Here is an 18,634-nt window from a genome sequence, read left to right on the forward strand (position 1 = left end):
GTGAATATATCATTTCTTCCTTGCCCTGTGACCAAACTTTCCTCAAAGTTTCATACAACTCAGATCATAACATTTTGCCATTACCACCAAGGTTCTCAAAAAACTACAGTATGTTCAAAATTCTGCCGCTCACCTGCTCACCAGAACCCAATCTAGGGACCACATTACACCTGTCCTATGCTGCACTGGCTCTGTACTGGCTGGCTTGAGTGCTGCACCGAGTGCTGCACTGGCTCCCAGTCAAGTACAGAATTGACTTCAAAATACTTACCATTACATACAAAGCACAGCACTCAACAATCAGGCCCCACGCTACCTCTCTGATCTCATCAAACGACATGTCCCCTCCCGCTCCTTCAGGTCAAGCACTGCCCAACAACTGGAACCCCACAAGTCCAACAAGCGAACTTGGGGAGACAGGGCCTTTGCAGTGGCCGCCCCTTCATCATGGAACTCACTCCCAACTCACATCAGAGCTGCCCCCACCTTCACCACGTTCAAAAGCAAACTCAAAACCCACCTTTTCAGACTTGCTTTCCCTACATAAATCCCCACCCCCCACTTTGATTACCTTGGTTTCTAGTTTTTAACCTTTTTAACTTTTTAACTACCGGTATAGGCTAGTTAATTTCTCTAATAAATGTGTTTTTATTAAATTATTACTAGTATCAATACTGTCAATATGTGCTGCATCACAATTTTTTCATGTGTCACAACATCCAAAGTCAAATGCACTTTCTGTGCCCAACTCATTCATGAATCACTCGAGGTAGAAGCCTCTCTTTTAGTTGCACACATTCAATTCATATTTCATACCACTGTTTTAAAGCCTTCCAATAAGCGTAGGTGTCACCCCCGTCTCTGGCGCCTGGTCATTTGCGTTTGGCCTGTGAGTCCAGAGATGCTTGGGAGGCACAAGCAGCCAGTCGGCAAGAATTAGAGCAACGTCCATGATTGTGCTGACGTCTGCAAGGGGCTAGGCTGGAGATTAAGCCCAATAAAAATGTGTGATTTGTAGCTTTCATATTTGGGAGATGTCAGCTTCAATTTGAGCAAGCATGCCGCCTTGAGGCAGGCTGGCTGACACATTTGAAGGATGCACTGATGAACTGCTGGCAATCAAGTGTTAGTTCTGTCAACCAGTATATGATGGTTAATAAAAGCCTCCGTGAATTCTAACAAAGATTTTGTGGATAATGCAAACTGGGAGCTTTATATTTTAATTTGACCACATTTGTTTTATATTTTTGCTTGCAATCAGGCTACCTGCCTTCCTGCCTAGCTAGAGTACCTTCATAAATTGTCCTTTCAGTCACATGGCTTTCACTCATTACATGGTTATGCAACCTTGCACAGATTTGCAAAGACGTTCAGTGGGTCGGACACTAGCCCTATCAATTACTAGCAATAACAGTAACCTATAAATGACAAAGAAGAATTTGCTGATAAAGCAGTGCATTGCAGGACACTCAACTGTTTGACAGTTTTAGAGAATGTGGCTTATGATTCTCAAAGTAAAATGCTATAGCTTTGTATTCTGTGCCAAGGGTGCAAATTACTTAATTGTACTTCAAACTGTAAAGTATTTAAATACAGTAGCGCCTATGACATCACTCAGTCAAAAATGGAGGGAAAAAGGAATAGGAATAAACATACCTTCACTTCAAAGGTATCACAATGTTTTTTTCTTGTGACATTTCCAAAGTAAATGTTTACGTATTTCTTTTAGTTTCTCAGTATAGGACTGAGGACCTTTGGGGCTCTGTTATTGACATGAATGAGTCTGACTTTGATTATGTAGCAGGGATATTATTAACACATTAACCACGCATTAACCATATACTGTATATATGCAGGACAATGTAACTGAACAAGGTAAGGTTCGATCCCAAGTTGGTATTATACGGGTTCAGAATAAACAGAACCAGAGGCTGATGTAACAAAAGTGTCAAGTTTATATTCAACATGTAGAAGCAATATATTCAAGTTAACATAGATGGGAAGAGGGGTTATTATAGATGGGAAATCATGATCCTAAAAGTGGGACTGAGCCCAAGGGCATATGATAGGGCCTACTGGGGCCTCAAAAACTAAACATACAAAGCAAACAAACAAATCAAAACAATATAAATATGAAAGCAAATAAAGTAAATAATGTAATCAACAGCAAACAAAATCCAAACCATGTAATATTATAATGGCCCAGCCCCAGACCAGTATACACCTATGTCCTCAACATCACATGCCAACAATACTGACAGAGCCCAGTCTCAAATACAATATGGCATGAGATATTGCCCCTCACTAATAAATTCATTATTAATTTATAATTTATATATTATTATGGTCAATGCCTGTGTGAAAAGTGGGAGTGATTGGTGCAGGCAGTGAGGAGATACGGCGGTGTTTCTGACAGACACTCAGACATTCAGACAGACAGACAGACATTGACTGAATTATAGTATGATGATGATTATGTAGCAAAATGACTAAAATAGAACAAAATACCAAAACCTACCAAGTCAATACTCAAGGCGCCCACTGAATGCCCATGTGTCTGTGGATGCGGTTAAACCAGGAAGGACCTGGAGGCTCTATAAGTAGAGGATAAACAGTTTGTCCCCGTGTCAAAAACCCTTTGAAAACCCATTCCCCTACCCTTTACTGACTCCGGCAGCAAACATCACACCTGCTAAACTCATTTGTTGGATAGGTTTTCTTAAGTATTAGGCTGTACACCTCATGCCGCCAGGTCCCCAACAAACACTCAAATCAGGCTTCTGGAGTGGCCAAACATGAAGCCTCACCTGGTCACCCCTTTTATGCACTACTCTTAAAGGGGCAGTGCTACAATTATACGGTATCAGGTACAATCGCCCCTAAACCATCTCGCCCCTCGATTTTTTCCGTTGACCTCACGCCGACCGCTCGGTGCCGCGGTACTTGTATTCTTTATTTCGTTTTACTGAGAATAAGGTTAGAAATACGTTAGGGTTAGGCATAGTTTTACCAGGGTTAGGAATAAGGTACGTTAACCGTTTAAGCATAATTTACTTACGACCGGGGCGAGTTGGTAAAGGGGTAAAGCAATATACACAGAGGTGCACGGTTGCTATAGTGCAGGAGTGGGCAACTTTGAGGATGGAGAGGGCCACTATATTTCCACACTCACTCCAGAGGGCCACATTGCATATTTCTGTCGTAGCAAAAATAGCGTTTTGAGCTTGTAGATCAGCTATTTTTGCTATTCTACAAAGTAACCATATTTGAATTCAAATCCAGATTTTTTTTCCTATTTTTAAATTGGAATCCTGAAAAGCAAGCTTTTTATTTAATTTCAAATACATTTAGTTATAGTTAGTTATATGTTAGTTTAACATTTTAATACCAGTCATTCACTCTTTTTTTTGAGTGAATATATAGACTTAAAGTGTAATTAAAGTGGGTCATGTTTGGAATTGCAACAGCTGAAATAATATCAGTATTCTGACCTGTGGGCCGCATTATGTGATGGTGTTTGATTGATTGATTGAAAAATGTATTAACAGTTTGCAGAATTACAGTACATTTCAAGCACAAACTCAATACAAAGGCTGTTAACTGTGAGTGGACGACCCAATTAAGCATTACACTTGTTTCCAATAGGGTCCACAATGTTCAATTCATCAAAAACATTTAGAGACGTACAAATAGACACTTCTATATAGACAAAGGACAGAACAGGAATTCATCATAAAGGAGGTAAAAAGGGAAAAGAAACATATACAGTGAGGAGCTGCGTTGGGTCCCCAAGTCGGCTCCGTGGCCGTACCTTGAGTTGGCTGTGTGGCCGTGACCGCATGTGGCCCCTGGGCCGCCAGTTGCCCACCGCTGCTATAGTGTGTCACACTTTGCAACAGTATGGTCATTCTTTGTCCTTTGGCCCTTGTTTCTGTCCCCCATCTCGACCTGAAGCCCCTTTCAGTTAGTGACTTCAGATTGCACATGTTATTCAGTCACATACTTTTTTCACCAGATGGCTCCTAGAATGATAATAAACTGAAGGTTATAACATAACCAGGGTTATGTAAACAAACATTAGCGAACAATACGCTTATTGTAATATGGCTTCTTAAGACAGAACTTTCCATAAACTCACATACTCTCCAAGAGTCTGGGCTTTTTGCGTCATGACGTAGTGCGTGACTCCTCCCCTACTAGTGCGCACACTCGGTCACTGAGCGCCATTTGGCTGTAGTAAGCGAGAAGGGCCACCTGCGTATTGTTCGCTAATGTTTGTTTATGGTTATGTTATACCTTTAGTTATGTTAAACTACATTACGCTTCACAATACGCTTATTGTAAGTGTTCATACACTCCCGTTGAATCACTGAAGCCCAAACCTGGAGTTCCCTGGGAATCGATCGGGTATGATGCCCTGTCGTAGCCCACACTGGGCTGCCCATGCCACTTAGCAGGTTCCAGCACAGACCCCCGTAAGGAAATCCCTGGAACCTTATCCTACGTAAAGGGTGCCTCCCTGAGTAACCCTGACAAGAGGGATGCCCAATGCGTCCCTTCCTCATTTGCAACAACCCCTAACTGACTTATCCCTGAGGACAAGGACTAGGGGGCCTGAGGGCGGTTCCCACGCTCCTCAGCAACTTGCAGGACTGTATGAGCCGCCGAGGGCTCAGTAACGTCCAGGTTGTAAAACCTTGCAAAAGTTGAAGGCGACGACCAGTTTGCGCTAAACAAAGATCCTGTACCGGTATGCCCTTGTATAGAGCCCAGGATGCTGCCACACTGCGGGTAGAGTGAGCCCTCAACCCCACAGTTGGTAGAGTACCTCTGTTGGAAAAATAATTGCCTTTATCCAGAAGCCCTTGTAGAAAGGTAAGGACGTCCCTCTTCGAGGCCTGAATGCAGTCGTGCAGCGCACCAGCGCTCGAAAACCTATGCTATGTCGTACATCTTGATGGTGGACGGAGCTCTGGCCCCCTGAATTGTGGCAACCACATTCGCGGGTAGGCCTACGTCATGGAGCAGAGACAACCGACGGGTCCTGGCCCTGTCTAGGGTTGTCCTGATCAGGTCGAGGGGAGGGAACGCGTACAGAAGCCCCTGCGGCTCGTGGGCCAGGGCGTCTAGGCCTAGTGTTGTTACTCTGTGGAGGGAGAAGAACAGGTGACACTTCCTGTTCTCTTCTTTTTTTTTTTTTAAGATAATTTGTTTGTGGCTTTCGCCTTTATTTTCGTTTTTTATAGAGGGAGAGGTATACAGTAGGCTGACAGGAAATGGGGAGAGAGAGATGGGGGGGTGACACGCAGTAAAGGCCGTCGGGATCGGGAGTCGAACCCGCGGCACACTGCCAGACTGGATTACCAGCCAAGGTGCCCAGACGGCTACGCCAGCCGCCCGGGCCTTCCTGTTCTCTTCTGAGGCGAAGAGATCTGCCACTGGGGTCCCGAATCTGTGCCATATCTGGGCCGCTATCTGCGGGTGGAGGGACCAGTCCGGGTAACGGAGTGGCCCTCTGGACAACAGATCTGCTCCTGCGTTCAGGAGCCCTGGGATGTGACAAGCTTTGACTGAGAGGAGGTGCCTGTGGCACCATAACGTCAGTCGTTTCGCCAGAGCATGCAGTGTGGGGGAACGTAGTCCGCCCCGCCGTTGTGGTGTTGTCTGACCTTACAAGAACGAGTCTTTGACGTAGCGTTTGAAGTGGCCTAATGCTAGCAGCACTAGCTAGCCAGCAACTCCAGATAGTTGATGTGGTGAGATCTGTGGCTCTGGTCCCAACGCCGCTGGCCGCCCTGCCCTGAAGCATGGCAGGACTTTCCTGCAGGACTCTCCCTGTGGGGACTCCTTCTGTTAGAGCGTCGCAAGACCTCCACCACTGGAGTGCGTCTACACATACTTGTGTGATCAGGACTCTGTGATGTGCGTGCTCGTTCAGGATCCGTAGAGACAACATCCAGGCTTGGAAGGGTCTCATGTGGAGCCTGGCCAGGCGAGCTAGAGCAATGGCTGAGACCATAATACCGGCCATGCGTTGGCACACCATGAACTGAATCCTGCTGCCCATCCTGAACAGGGAGGTGCACCGCTTGAACGCGGCCACCCTGGAGTCCAGAGCGATGCCTAGGTTATCGTCTGGGCCGGGGCCAGGATGCTCTTTTTTTCATTTTTATTTATTTATTTATTTTTATAATTTTTATCCCATGATTTTGCAACCCAGTTTTTTTTCACCCAGTGCCAATTATCTCGGGGAGAACATGCAAACTCAACACAGAAAGGCCCTTTCACCAACCCCACCTCGGGTATGGGCACTGATGACGCGGAGGAGGGAACACGCCCCCAGCGCCCACAGCGTCCCCAGCGGGAATCGAACCCAGGACCTTCTAGCTGTGAGGCGACAGCACTACCAACTGTGCCACCGTGCCCCCAGGATGCTCTTTTTGAGGTTCAGAGAGAGAGGTCCACTACTCGTGTGGTGTGGAGCGCTGCTTCCTCTGGCGACGCTGCACATATAAGACAGTCGTCCAAAAATATGTGGACCCCTTGTGATCGCAGGGGTCTGATGGCGACGTCTGTGCATTTCACGAATACTCTCGGTGATAGGGCTAGCCCGAAAGGCAGGACCATGTATTTGTAGATCTTTCCCTCGAAACTGAATCTCAGGAACTTCCTGTGCGGCGGATAAATCAGCACATGGAAGTATGCGTCCTTTAGGTCGATGCTGGTAAACCAGTCGCCCTGGCGGAGAGATTGCAGTAGAGAGCTTGCTGTCAACCTTCGGGGATCGAGCTATCCCAGTTGGAATTTGTTAGCTGTTTTCGGTGAACTAGATGTTGAGTCAGGTCTTAGCTGCTAGTTCGTTGCACTGAACCTGGGGGAGCCTTAATTGGCCCATGTGGTTACTGTCGGTGTTTTAACAACACCCGCCCGTGTTATACCAGATTTTTGTGTCTCGGTTTTGCCTGAGACCTTAGCCTGCGACAACAATGGTGGTAGTTACCATGTGGTAGTGCGACACGACGTTAGTCTGGTTTTATAGGCTATGGTGTGTAGTGGCTGTGGCCTCTAGCAGGGGTACAAGCCTTTCTCACAATCTTATCGCTCTGGGTTAGGACCAGCAATGGAGTGTGGGGAAAAAGGGAAGAAATCCTCTAGTGTGGTTCCAACGTGTTAGCCGGGGCTAGTACGGGGGAAGCTTTTAAGCAACCTTGAGGTTGTTTGCCGTAGCTTAACTGGGTGAGGAGGCTGAGGATTTGCGCACGACCTGAGCCTTGTTAGCAACGTGGCTATCGTGGCTGGGAAGTAGCTATTCGAGGGTGGCTCGTTGTTATCGCTAGCTAGTAGCTGTAACAACGAGCGAGGCCTCTAGCTCTTTGTATTCGTTAGCTATGGAGCTAACGTAACAATGGAGCGATATAATAATAAGCTTGAGCTGTGACCTGAGCATTGTTAGCAGCCGGAGGTTAAAACAGTTAGCAATATAAGATCAGACAAGATTAAATAACTTACTCGTAGCTGAGTGTAGTTTCACTGAGATCTTGCAGTTCTCGCCTCGCCGTCCAAGTAGTCTGAAACTCTTGTCCTTTTGAGACTATCTGAGTAACCACAATCTGTCTTCAGTGATCGAGCTTGGAGTTGTTCTCTCTATAGCAGAAGAAAAACCGAATGGCGCTCAGTGACTGAGTGCGCGCACTATAGTACCCCGGAGGGGAGGAGTCACACACTACGTCATGACGCAAAGCGTAATGTAGTTTAACATAACAACAATGTCGGCAATTAAACACAATTAAACAAAATTTGCATGTTCATTTCACAAAAGTTCTACATACAAGAACAAATGTTTCTACATCTTTCCTCCAATTCTTCTTCTTCTTAATTCTTCTTATACAGCACAGCTGTCTCTTTCATTGTACTGCAACATAATTACAGTAAGAGGGAAGTCACAGGGTGGCTAATGTATTTCTTTCCCTCAGGATAAGATGCAAGCTTTGGAATGTAATGCTACTAAAAGGTCGAGGAAAAACAGAGAGAGAAAGATACGTTTTAAATAAACCTGAAGTCTATTGAAGATAATGGTAGTTTCAAAACAACTCGAACAAATCTCCACCTTGTTTTGTTGAATATTATCTTGCTTGCTTGCTTACTTCATCAACCTTGACACTTCTTTTTGACAAGACAGAGATTTCAGCATGTATGATTAATAAGATACAAATGTGCAATAGATATTTGATGAATGACTTGGGTTTCATATTCATGATGCACAATGAATATGCAGTACCAGGGGCTTAGGCCTACTTGATTGATCAAATATATTCCATTCATCACTTGTTTGGCTGAATTAGCATATTTTAAGCATGCTGTTATCTACCAGTTGAGAGCCATAGGGTATTTGTGAGTTAGACTGTAGGCTATCTAGTAATAAGAGATAAGATGGACACCTGGATACTGACACCTGGATATACTGACACCAGGATACTGTACTGACACAGGGATTCTGACCAGGATACTGACAGCTGACACAAGGATTCTGACCAGGATACTGACACCAGGATATACTGACACCAGGATACTGACACCAGGATACTGACACCAGGACACTGACACCAGAATACTGACAAGAATACTGAGACCATGATACTGACACCATGATACTGACACCATGATACTGACACCAGGACATTCACCAGGTCAGATATTGACACCAAGATACTGACACCATGATACTGACACCAGGATACTGACACCAGGATACTGACACCATGATACTGACCATGATACTGACCAGGACATTGACCAAGTCAGATATTGACACCAAGATACTGACCAGGATACCGACACCAGTGCATAAAATATAGTTTAACCCATACATGGTCAGATGACCATGTATGGGTGAAACTACCTTTCATGCATGAGGAAAAATAAGGAGAGTATAGGAGTGACATATTTTATTGTGTATTATTTATTCAGTTAACCTGTGTGAAACTGTGAATGTTTAAAATGTGTTAAGAATGACATGATAACATACATTGTATGTATTTAAATTAAAATAAAGAAAATAATAGATTTGAAAGTATCTTGATACAAATAACATCTCTTTCTTTCCGTCCCAGCTTAATTACTAAATGTATAATAAACATGTAGGCTAATTAAAATACTGCCTATCTCTGATAACTGTTTCCCCATGATTATGAGCCATTAAGCTGCTTTTAGTGCAATTTAGCAAAATATTTGTATGTATGGCATAAATTGCATGCGTTAAGATCTCAACTGTCAATTGACGTATAATGTTTAAGTCTAATGCATGTGTGGTTCTGAAAATCATTAAAAGCGTGCTTGATTTGTAGAGATTAACTTGTACAAAATGTGTGAATGTCATCATGCCTTTGTTTGCTAAATTAGCTTCTTTTTGTGTCCTTTATCCAAGAAACAATGCTAAAGGTCTCTTATTCACATACTGTATATACAGTAGGGCTGGTGAGGAACCCATGGCGGCATGACTTCCGGGTTGGCCTACAAAAAGACATCATCCCTGGCTGTAACACTCTAGCACCTGTTCTGTAAAACCAAAGGCAAAGGGACAATAACAAGCTGTGATAGTGTATGTGCAGATGCGATGCTCTATCTGGGTTATCTCTCACAGGGACTTGGTAATGTATAGACTTTGAGAAGGACAAATGGAAGAACGGTTGTTGTTTTAGGATGCTGCCTGTGGCCATGCTAGCTACAAGTTCTAAATACCTTCAATAAGCACATGAACTACTTTGTCACTGCTGTGTGATGAAGCTTTTAAGCCTGATTTATACTTAGTTTGCTTGTGTGTCTCGCACCAAAAATTGCATGTCTGCAAGCTCACAATGCAGATGTAGATCGTCTATTTTCTGTGCGCGACACCCACTCACAACCAAGTATAACTTACATTCTCGTTCTGCTTCCCTGGTTTACAGGCCAGATGATGTAGACAAGCCAAGCTTGTCTACCATAGGACAAAGCAAAGTCAGGCACATTGTAAATGTTTTGTGTGTATCCATGCAGGCAAATTCTGATGCACATTTGTCCTATTACAGCACATCAACATCAAGGGGATGCACGCTAGTGCAAGCAAGGAGTGTACACTTATCATTATTTGATAGCATGTTTAATGACAGATTGACAAAGGATTTGCAAATATGACATGGCATCAATTTTGCTATGTTCAATTTCCACTGCATTTCGAATGTGAGTGTACTTAAGTGCATAATTAGATTTTTCAACGAAGCTTAAGCTATTTAATAGGACAGTTTTATAAAGGAACTCTAACAAGGAAAATGTACACGGTTTTAATATTTTTGAACCTATTAGACTAAATGGCATTCAGTCTTATGTTTTTTATTTTAAATAAATGTCATGACAAAATATGTTATGCCACATAACCCATGTTCTGTTTAATTCTCATCCATCCAGCAGCATTTGACTATAATTTTGAAACATACAATCAATCAATCAATCAGGTGCACAGAGATGGAACATAAGATGTGTGCTCATTTTTCCCTCTGATGATTGTGTGTCATATAAGCATGTAGGTAATATAGGTACATGCACATGTTAGTAGTAGTATGTGTGTTATTATTTTATGTGCATAAAATCAATTGGTTAGTCAATCACTCAATAAATCACTCAATACATTTCTCTGTGTGTGTGTGTGTGTGTGTGTGTGTGTGTGTGTGTGTGTGTGTGTGTGTGTGTGTGTGTGTGTGTGTGTGTGTGTATCCGTGCGTGTGCATGCGCGTTTGTGTGTGTGCATGCGTGCTCGTGCGCATGTGTTTGGATCTCACTGTGGTCTGTAATTAACCATGACATGTTAGATATACAGTATGATTAACTGTTGATATGTAACATCCAAAATGAATGAATATAAATCAGCAAAAGAGGAAAAAAGAGCTTAATTACCTGATGTATATTAATGTAACTGATCATCATAATATTGAAGTGGATTGTGTATGTTTGAACAATGCCACCAAATTGCTATTTGATTTTCTAGTTTGACCCACAACATCTTCTACTACACCGTTTAAAGATTTAGTGATTATGTGATGATTCATATTGACCTCATAGATTGTTTCTTGTCCATACTAACAAACAACAATAACAACAAAATCTTTCTGCAGATTGTACTCACTGATGTAGCATTGTTCCTTTGATAGCCTTGTGCTGAATCTTCAAAATGAACTTGTAAGCTTACTCTATGAATAATAATTAATACAGGACATAACCTCAAAGGAAGAGGAAAAAGAAAGAAGAATGGTTGAATTCTGAATTACACTAGAGTGATATACTGTAGCATACTGTATATGCTTTCAATAAAACCGTTCAACATCACTTTTAATTACTATTACTTAACATAAACGGCCAAGGATATTGCGCCATTCTGCCATATCTTAAGACTTAGACCATTGCTTGCTTCAATTTAGAACAAGTCGCTATACTAAACCATAATGGCTGCACAGACAAATCAGAGATCCACTGGTGAAGAAAGGCACTAAATAATTTATAGCTTTAATCTGCTCACTGAGGTGTGTGGTCTATGACAGTAATTATAAATGCAGAGAGAAATTATAGCTGAATACTTTAACTGCATTAGGAGTCATCTGATGAACAACGTGATTGCCTGCTCATTTCCAACAATAGGGGGCAAGTCGGTGTCACAGTATTCAAATCATCACAGTGCCCATGTGCTTTTTCCCATTTACCATCAAATGTCAGTTGCCTGTTATAAAACAGATCTGATGGGCGGAGGTAATTGGAGACTTGATTGCTTGAAAAGAGATGAATTGCATAAAATGTTTATGAATTTAGCAGGCAATTATTTTTAATAGGTTTGAAATAATAGGACTGGAGGAAATATGTTTAATTGTTATGATAACACAATGCAGCAGTAGCATCAGCAGCATTCACGGTAAAGCGATAAAATATGATAAGAATATATAGCCCGTCTGTAAAGATGTATCTAAAATTCCAAAGGTAAGAAAGAGGATGCCCAATATGACGGTGTTGTGCTTTGTGTGCCTTTATTACAAAATATCTGTAGGTGCAACACAGTGGATACGATGAAATCATCTTAAGAATTGGTTTGTCTATGATGTGGGCAATGTGAAAAAAACAAAAAAATAAAACATAGATATGATTTATTTTAAATCGTACTAACCTTACAAAATTGGATATTTTGGTTATGTCACTTTAAGTGAGTTATATAAGTTTATCTGTCCAGGGATATCTTATTTTCATAATAAGGTAGAACCATGCATACACTAATTTAAATTTAATTGATACACACGGACGCACGCATGCAAGCGCACACACACGCACGCACGCACTCACGCATGCACGCACGCACACACGCGCACGCACGCGCGCACGCACGCACGCACACACACACACACACACACACACACACAGCTAACCTTGCTAAAAAGAATATTTAAACTGTTAATACTTGAAAAACTAAAAGAATACAAGCTGTTATCAAATGTTAACTCTTTATTTGAATAGGTAAAAAAGGTGCAGGTACCATGTCTTGCTGTTATTCTTTTACATGAAACACACTGTTTTCTTCCCGTAAAATATATTTACATGTGAAATATTCTTGTTTCCAAACTATCTAATTTTTTGTTTTAGTCATATACAGAATCCGAGTCTAAACTGGTGATTAAACATTTATTAAAGTGCTTTTTTCTGTTCTATCATTGCAACACAAAACATCTTTACATAGCAATACACTGTACAGTTCAGTATGTGTGTTATGTGTCTGGCTACCTGTTTTAACAGCTGCACATTTATGCAGGTGTCACAGAAGTTGTAAAGTACAATTAATTCATTACTTGGTCTTTGAAATACAATTGAAACTTGACATATCATACAAATAAATAGTAGTCATAGCCAGAGCTATTGCATGCAAACATTAGCAATTCTTCAAGCAGTAATACGTTTCATTACTGGTGGTGATGCAATTGAGCAAAGGGTGCAAAGATATCTTTTTACGGTTTCCTTATACAATTTCTAACCAGTGTGTCCTTGTGGTACTCAATGAAGTGTTTTAAAAGATGCATACTATACAATGCTACTTGGAAGGGAAAAGAAAGGTGAAATATCTGACCCGTGTATCAAAACAAAAAAACTAAATGTGACAGTAATATTAAGAGCTCTACTCCTTGTCCATTTCCACATATTGTGAATGGTTGTCAGGGGATTTGCTGTGAGTTTTACTCAAGTGTAGTTTGACTGCATGGTTACTGGCAAATGTCCTACAACAGAGTTTACATCTGAACTTTGAGCCAATGTCCTCGTCTGTGCCCAGGGCCTCCGTGGCCCTGACACTGAGGGCCTTTGACAGTTCTGGCTCCTCCACCTTTGTGAGGTGCTCTACTGGCATTTTGCACATGTCTTTGAGTTGGAAGCCGAGATGGGATTCCAGGTGGGAAATGAACATGGGAGGCGACCTGAACTGGGATGCACAGTCATTACAGTAGAAGACCGGGTGGCCGGTATCCATGCTCTTGAGGAATTTTGTCCCTCCGGTTTTCCGTAACTGGTATTTTACATTTGCTAACCAATGGCTTATGGTTGTCATAGACAGTCCAGTGAATTTGGAGATGTGCATGCGTTCCTGAGGGCCGAGATCTGCGAGTAAATATTTCCCCTCAGACGTCTGAAAGAGACTGGAAGCGAACTGCGCTTGGAGGATGAGAAGATGGCGAGGATTCCAGTTGGACTGTCTGCCTTTACGTTTGTGGACGGAATAGACCTCAGCTGACATATCCTCAAAGCACCTGACATCGGATTCCAGTTTCATGGTGGGGATCCTTGCTGGCATGGAAGCTTTTGGTGTGGTGGCTTTAGGAAGAACTTTGACCATATCAGCGATGTCAGAAAGAGCATATTTCTGTGGCATCGGGGTGGAGGGCTGGAGCAGTGAGGAACTTGGCTTGCTATGCTTAGATTTTGTCAGATCTATCGGCTGGTCATCACTAACAAACAAGAAGGCATTGTTAGGTCTATTTCTAACAGGACTTCCAAGCATTAGAGCAGGTTTGTCATTGCTGCGGTTGATTTCTGTAAAAATAGACTTGGTACGAGCCGATAGTTTATCGGCTCTTGAATTGTTGGGCTTATTTGCTTTGCCCAGGTGATTGTTCAGAACCGATTGCAGTGCGCTGAGAGGGTTTATGCCAAGAATATCTGAAGTGTCACTGAGGAGCTCTGAAGAAGCGCTGCGTCCATTGCTGCCAGTGGGACTCGGCGTCTTGCCTCTGTCAGAGAAATCTGGGCTCAACTTCCCTTTGATCGCTTCACTCCCTTCATTCACACAGTCGGCATCAAGCTTTGAAGAGGAAGAGGAGTCATCCTGACAATCGCTGTCATCGTTCTCCGCCAGATCAAACTTAATGTGCTGACTTTCTTTACCATCGCTAATGCCAACCTTTTCTTTTTTGATGTCCATGGTTTGATGCTGTCCCGGGGGAGTTTCAACTCCCACGGCACCGTGGTAAGATTTCTCCTTTGGGGCGATCGGCCTCAGCTTGTGGTTGAATGTCTGCTTTAATGGAATATGGGCAGATAATGAAAGGGGGCTGCTTTTGATGATCCCAGAGAGTTGATATGCAGCATGGATGCTGGGGTAGGCACTCCAGCTCGGTGTTCCTGTTTGAGCTTTGTTAATGGCAGAGGCTACTGTGTTGGCTAAAGACTTGAGGATGTCCCCTCCTCCGCCGGAGCCCTGTTCAAGATCCTCCTCACGGAGATAAGGATATTTAAAAGCCCCATTGTCCGCCTTTTGCTCACTACACTCTTGCTTGATGTGTTTAAATTCAGCTTCTTCCATTTTGTCAGACGTGCCTTCCCCCTGGCTGTCCTTCTCACCGTCCCCGGGGGAAGCAGTTTTCAGAGACACCTTTTCTCCCTCAGTATCATTGGCAGCCGGCTGTGCTAATACCTGCATTTTCTCTATGGCCAAGGGATCGAGAGCTAACTGTTTGCCCTTCTTGGAGGCTGAGTTGGTGACTTTAATGAAATGTCCAGTAACCATCATGTGCGTGGTGAGCTGTTGAAGGGTGTCGTGTGAGCTCCCACACTCCATGCATTTCAGAATCTGAGACTTGCATGTCTCAAACTGCCAGGTGTAACTTGCCCCATTTTGGTAGCCATAGCGGTTATTGTTGGCATTTGAAAGGGCGGCCCGTTGTGCCTCACTGAAGCCAGACAGGCCAGTGGTGGAATCTGGGGAGCAGGGGCGTGCAGCCTCAAAGGCCCGTTTCTTTGCTGGTGGCAATAATTTTGCCGTGAGTACTGGGATGGGCTCTTTTAAAGGCACTTTTTGGTAATGCTTGGTTTTAATCATGTGGACGCTCAAGTCCTGCAGCGAGTCAAACGAATGGCCACAGAACATGCATTTCAAAACCTTTTGTGCATCCTCCTTCCCTTCAGAGTCATGATTTCGCTTGCGCGATTTGGAGGACGATGTTGTCGAGGAGTTGTTGCCATGCTTGCTGCCATGGTTGTTGTCCTTGTAGTGGCCAGTCCTGCTCATGTGGACCGTCAGCTCCACCAAAGTGTCATATGCTGCACTGCAATCCTTGCAGCGGAAGCGGCTGGCGCCAGTGAACACCGAGCCACAGGCCTTGCTGCTTTGCCTGTAGAGGTGGACGGAGCTGAATAGGTTGGGTTTAGACATAGGCTTTGGGGAGAGGGTCTGCTTCAAGGTCTTGGAGAGTGCGTCCTGGTGCCAATCAAACTCGTTCTTGGCACTTCCGTTGGTGCTGTCGCAGTTGGCTTTGCTGGTGCGTTTGCCCATTTTCAAGTCCATCCCGATCCCTGTCCAGTAGGAATCTGAGAGAAAGTTTGCATAGACGGCCCTCATCTTCTCCAAGCTGCCCTTCACGTCCTCCTTATGTTTTGAGCTGCAGCTTTCCTCCTCCTTTAGCCTCTCACTTGGGGAGGAGGTTTTGAAGTCCGACAGGCGGTCACTGCCGTCGCTGAGACGCGACTCCAGCTCTGCCTCTTGATTGGACAGGACACTAGCGGGAGAGTTCTGCTCGCTGTAGCTGTTAGTGCTCTTGTTGTCTGCGTCTTTGTCCTCTGAGACCTTAGGGCTGGTCTTCTCGGAACACTCCTCCTCAGTCTGTGTATCATTCTCATCCTCTTCCTCCACAATGGAGTCGTGAACAGTGTCATCGCCAGGCACGTACACTGCAAAAGAGGGAAACAAAGTCTTAAAATACATAATTTTACATTTAATGAATAAGGTAATATTGGGTAAATATTGGGTCTCAATGTAGTGCTTTTAGTACTGTGACTATTTAATGTAATTATATAATTATATGTTTGTGATTACACAATATGGCTGTGATTAAATATAGGATATTCAATTTATTATGGAACATAATAATGGTACAAATATTTACAGTATATCTGACTGGAAATATGTATTTCCATGATACACCGGTAGGCTAATAGTGAGGCACACAATCACGCAGGCATGCACATGCGTGCACGCACGCACGCACTGCACTGCATTGGACTGCACTGCACTAACAGTCTGGTGTAACAGCTCCATGTGATTCACGACAGGCCATTGACTTAGAGCTGTGTCAAAGGTTTTCCTAGCCTGATGTTGAGCTGTTTACAACAATCGTTGGCCACTGAGTGACAAAAGGCAATTGATTAACTTAGGGCAGGCTAAGTGTTACTGCAAATGACCTATTCCACAGTGATTATGGTTGTCTCTAAAATGCAACAAAAATGTAATCCTTCCCTTTTGGGCTATATCTCATATTTTTCTATATCAACTTAAAGCCACTCTATTTTACACAATAGGGTAATGGAATACACACACACACGCACATGCACTCACACAGGCAGGCACGCACACACACATAGATCAGAGAGATCATATCCCACAAGTCTGCTGTCAATAACTTAATATCACTGACTGTAGAGGATGATGGTATTGGTTTACAATTGGCCTATATCAGCACTAAAAACAAGCACACATTTTGGTCTTCATGAAAGGGTCTCTATATAGCACACAGTCATAAATAGATTTTGTTAAGAGGAATACAAAGATTTTAATTTGAATAATGGTGATGATAGTGGTGGAAAAGACTGATTTAATGATCGGTATTAACACTAGACAATCACGCAAAAAAAAATCAAGAGATTACCAGCAATCTGTCACATCATTATATTCTCCTTGACAGCCTCATAAACAGCAATTACGTCTTTCATTATTCACCTGCTCATTCTCCCAACTCATGGAGCACAAATGTTATCGCTTCAATTAAGCAATAATTAAACAACAGTATTTCTAATTGACATATTTACCATCATCCAATTAGCAGAACCTCAGATTCAGCATATAGGTCTGTTTTTGTGTAGCTGCAAGATTTACTCACGATAACATCAGCACAGCTATATAAAAAAAAAGTCCTTCCTGTCAAATACTATTGATTTCAAATTCTTTCAAATCTAGCCATCCTCCCAAAAAAGCCCGCGTTGACAATATCACAACACTATTTGCATATCTTTTTGAAGATATCCTGCAATAAATGCAGTTTGTCAGTTTTGTCACACATCTGAGCTGTACTTTCCACCTCATAGTCATGTTGGGAAAATGTGCATTTTGGGAGAGACGTGGCAGCTGTGCCCCAAGTTAAATATGAATAGGACATAACAGGCCTGTCCAGGCACTTACAACATGTATGCATTTCATGTGGTTAATATTTCTCTTTTGAATAGAGGGCACTTCATGAGGGGAAAGCTGAAGATGAGCACTCAAGAGCTCCACATTGGGCAGTCCTAGAATGTCGTCTCCCTTCTTCGCATTCTGATTTTTTTTTTTTTTTATATATATATCAATATTTCACAAGTGCCTTCAGAGAAACCCTGGAGGTGAACTACTTGCCAACTAATGGATGGAGATGGGAGATGGGATTCGGACATTTCAAAACAAACATGGAAGGATGGGGCCGGGCCGTTAACAAGAGGCCGCCCATACAGCATATAGCCAAGATCCCCCATGTGCCGTGACCCTGATCTACCGTAAGAGAGACGCTTCAATAATGGCCGTCTGAGAAAAGTGATGGCCTCAGAAACACGTTTGATGCTGAGAGGGAGAGTTGTACAGAGTACAGAGGAATGTTTTATTTATCATCTTATATATAGTTTTCACAGAGGAAAGTAGAGTGCCATTGGTTATGACAAGCTTCCACTTGATGTCTTCCACTTCTTAAAGTCTTCAGTGGGACTGAAGGATTGGTTAGCCAGGATCTAAAACTATGGGAGAATGAGCACAAGAAAAAGAAAAACCCTAACAAAATGATAAAAGAAAAATGAATAGGTCAACATTATTATCCTGTTGACTTCAAACAGCTCACGTTAAAAATGTACATATTATGTTTGTCTTATCTTACTTTTTGAGGATGGAATTGACAGAGATAACTGGCTGGCTGCATGCCCCATTGCCCCATTGTACTATACGACTCTATATCAGATGCCCAGGGTAACAGAAATCCAGAGGCACCAATTAACCTTATGGCAGGGATCACTCCAAGATACCTGCATGTCTAACTCCTACTCTCACATCATTTGTAACTGTGCTCACCAG

General features: G+C 42.9%; 1 protein-coding gene across 1 annotated transcript in view; it reads right to left on the reverse strand.

Moving 5' to 3' along the window:
• Positions 1-12,409: 12,409 nt before the first annotated feature.
• The window catches only part of tshz2 (teashirt zinc finger homeobox 2), a 50,022-nt gene continuing 43,797 nt past the window's right edge, over positions 12,410-18,634 (reverse strand). Inside the window, exon 2 of the mRNA XM_079492764.1 lies at positions 12,410-16,218. Coding sequence (XP_079348890.1) covers positions 13,178-16,218 — 3,041 coding nt within the window. The 3' untranslated portion in view covers positions 12,410-13,177. The remainder of the gene's footprint in view (positions 16,219-18,634) is intronic.

Source organism: Electrona antarctica, assembly GCF_951216825.1.
Source record: "Electrona antarctica genome assembly, chromosome: 2".
NCBI lineage: Eukaryota > Metazoa > Chordata > Actinopteri > Myctophiformes > Myctophidae > Electrona > Electrona antarctica.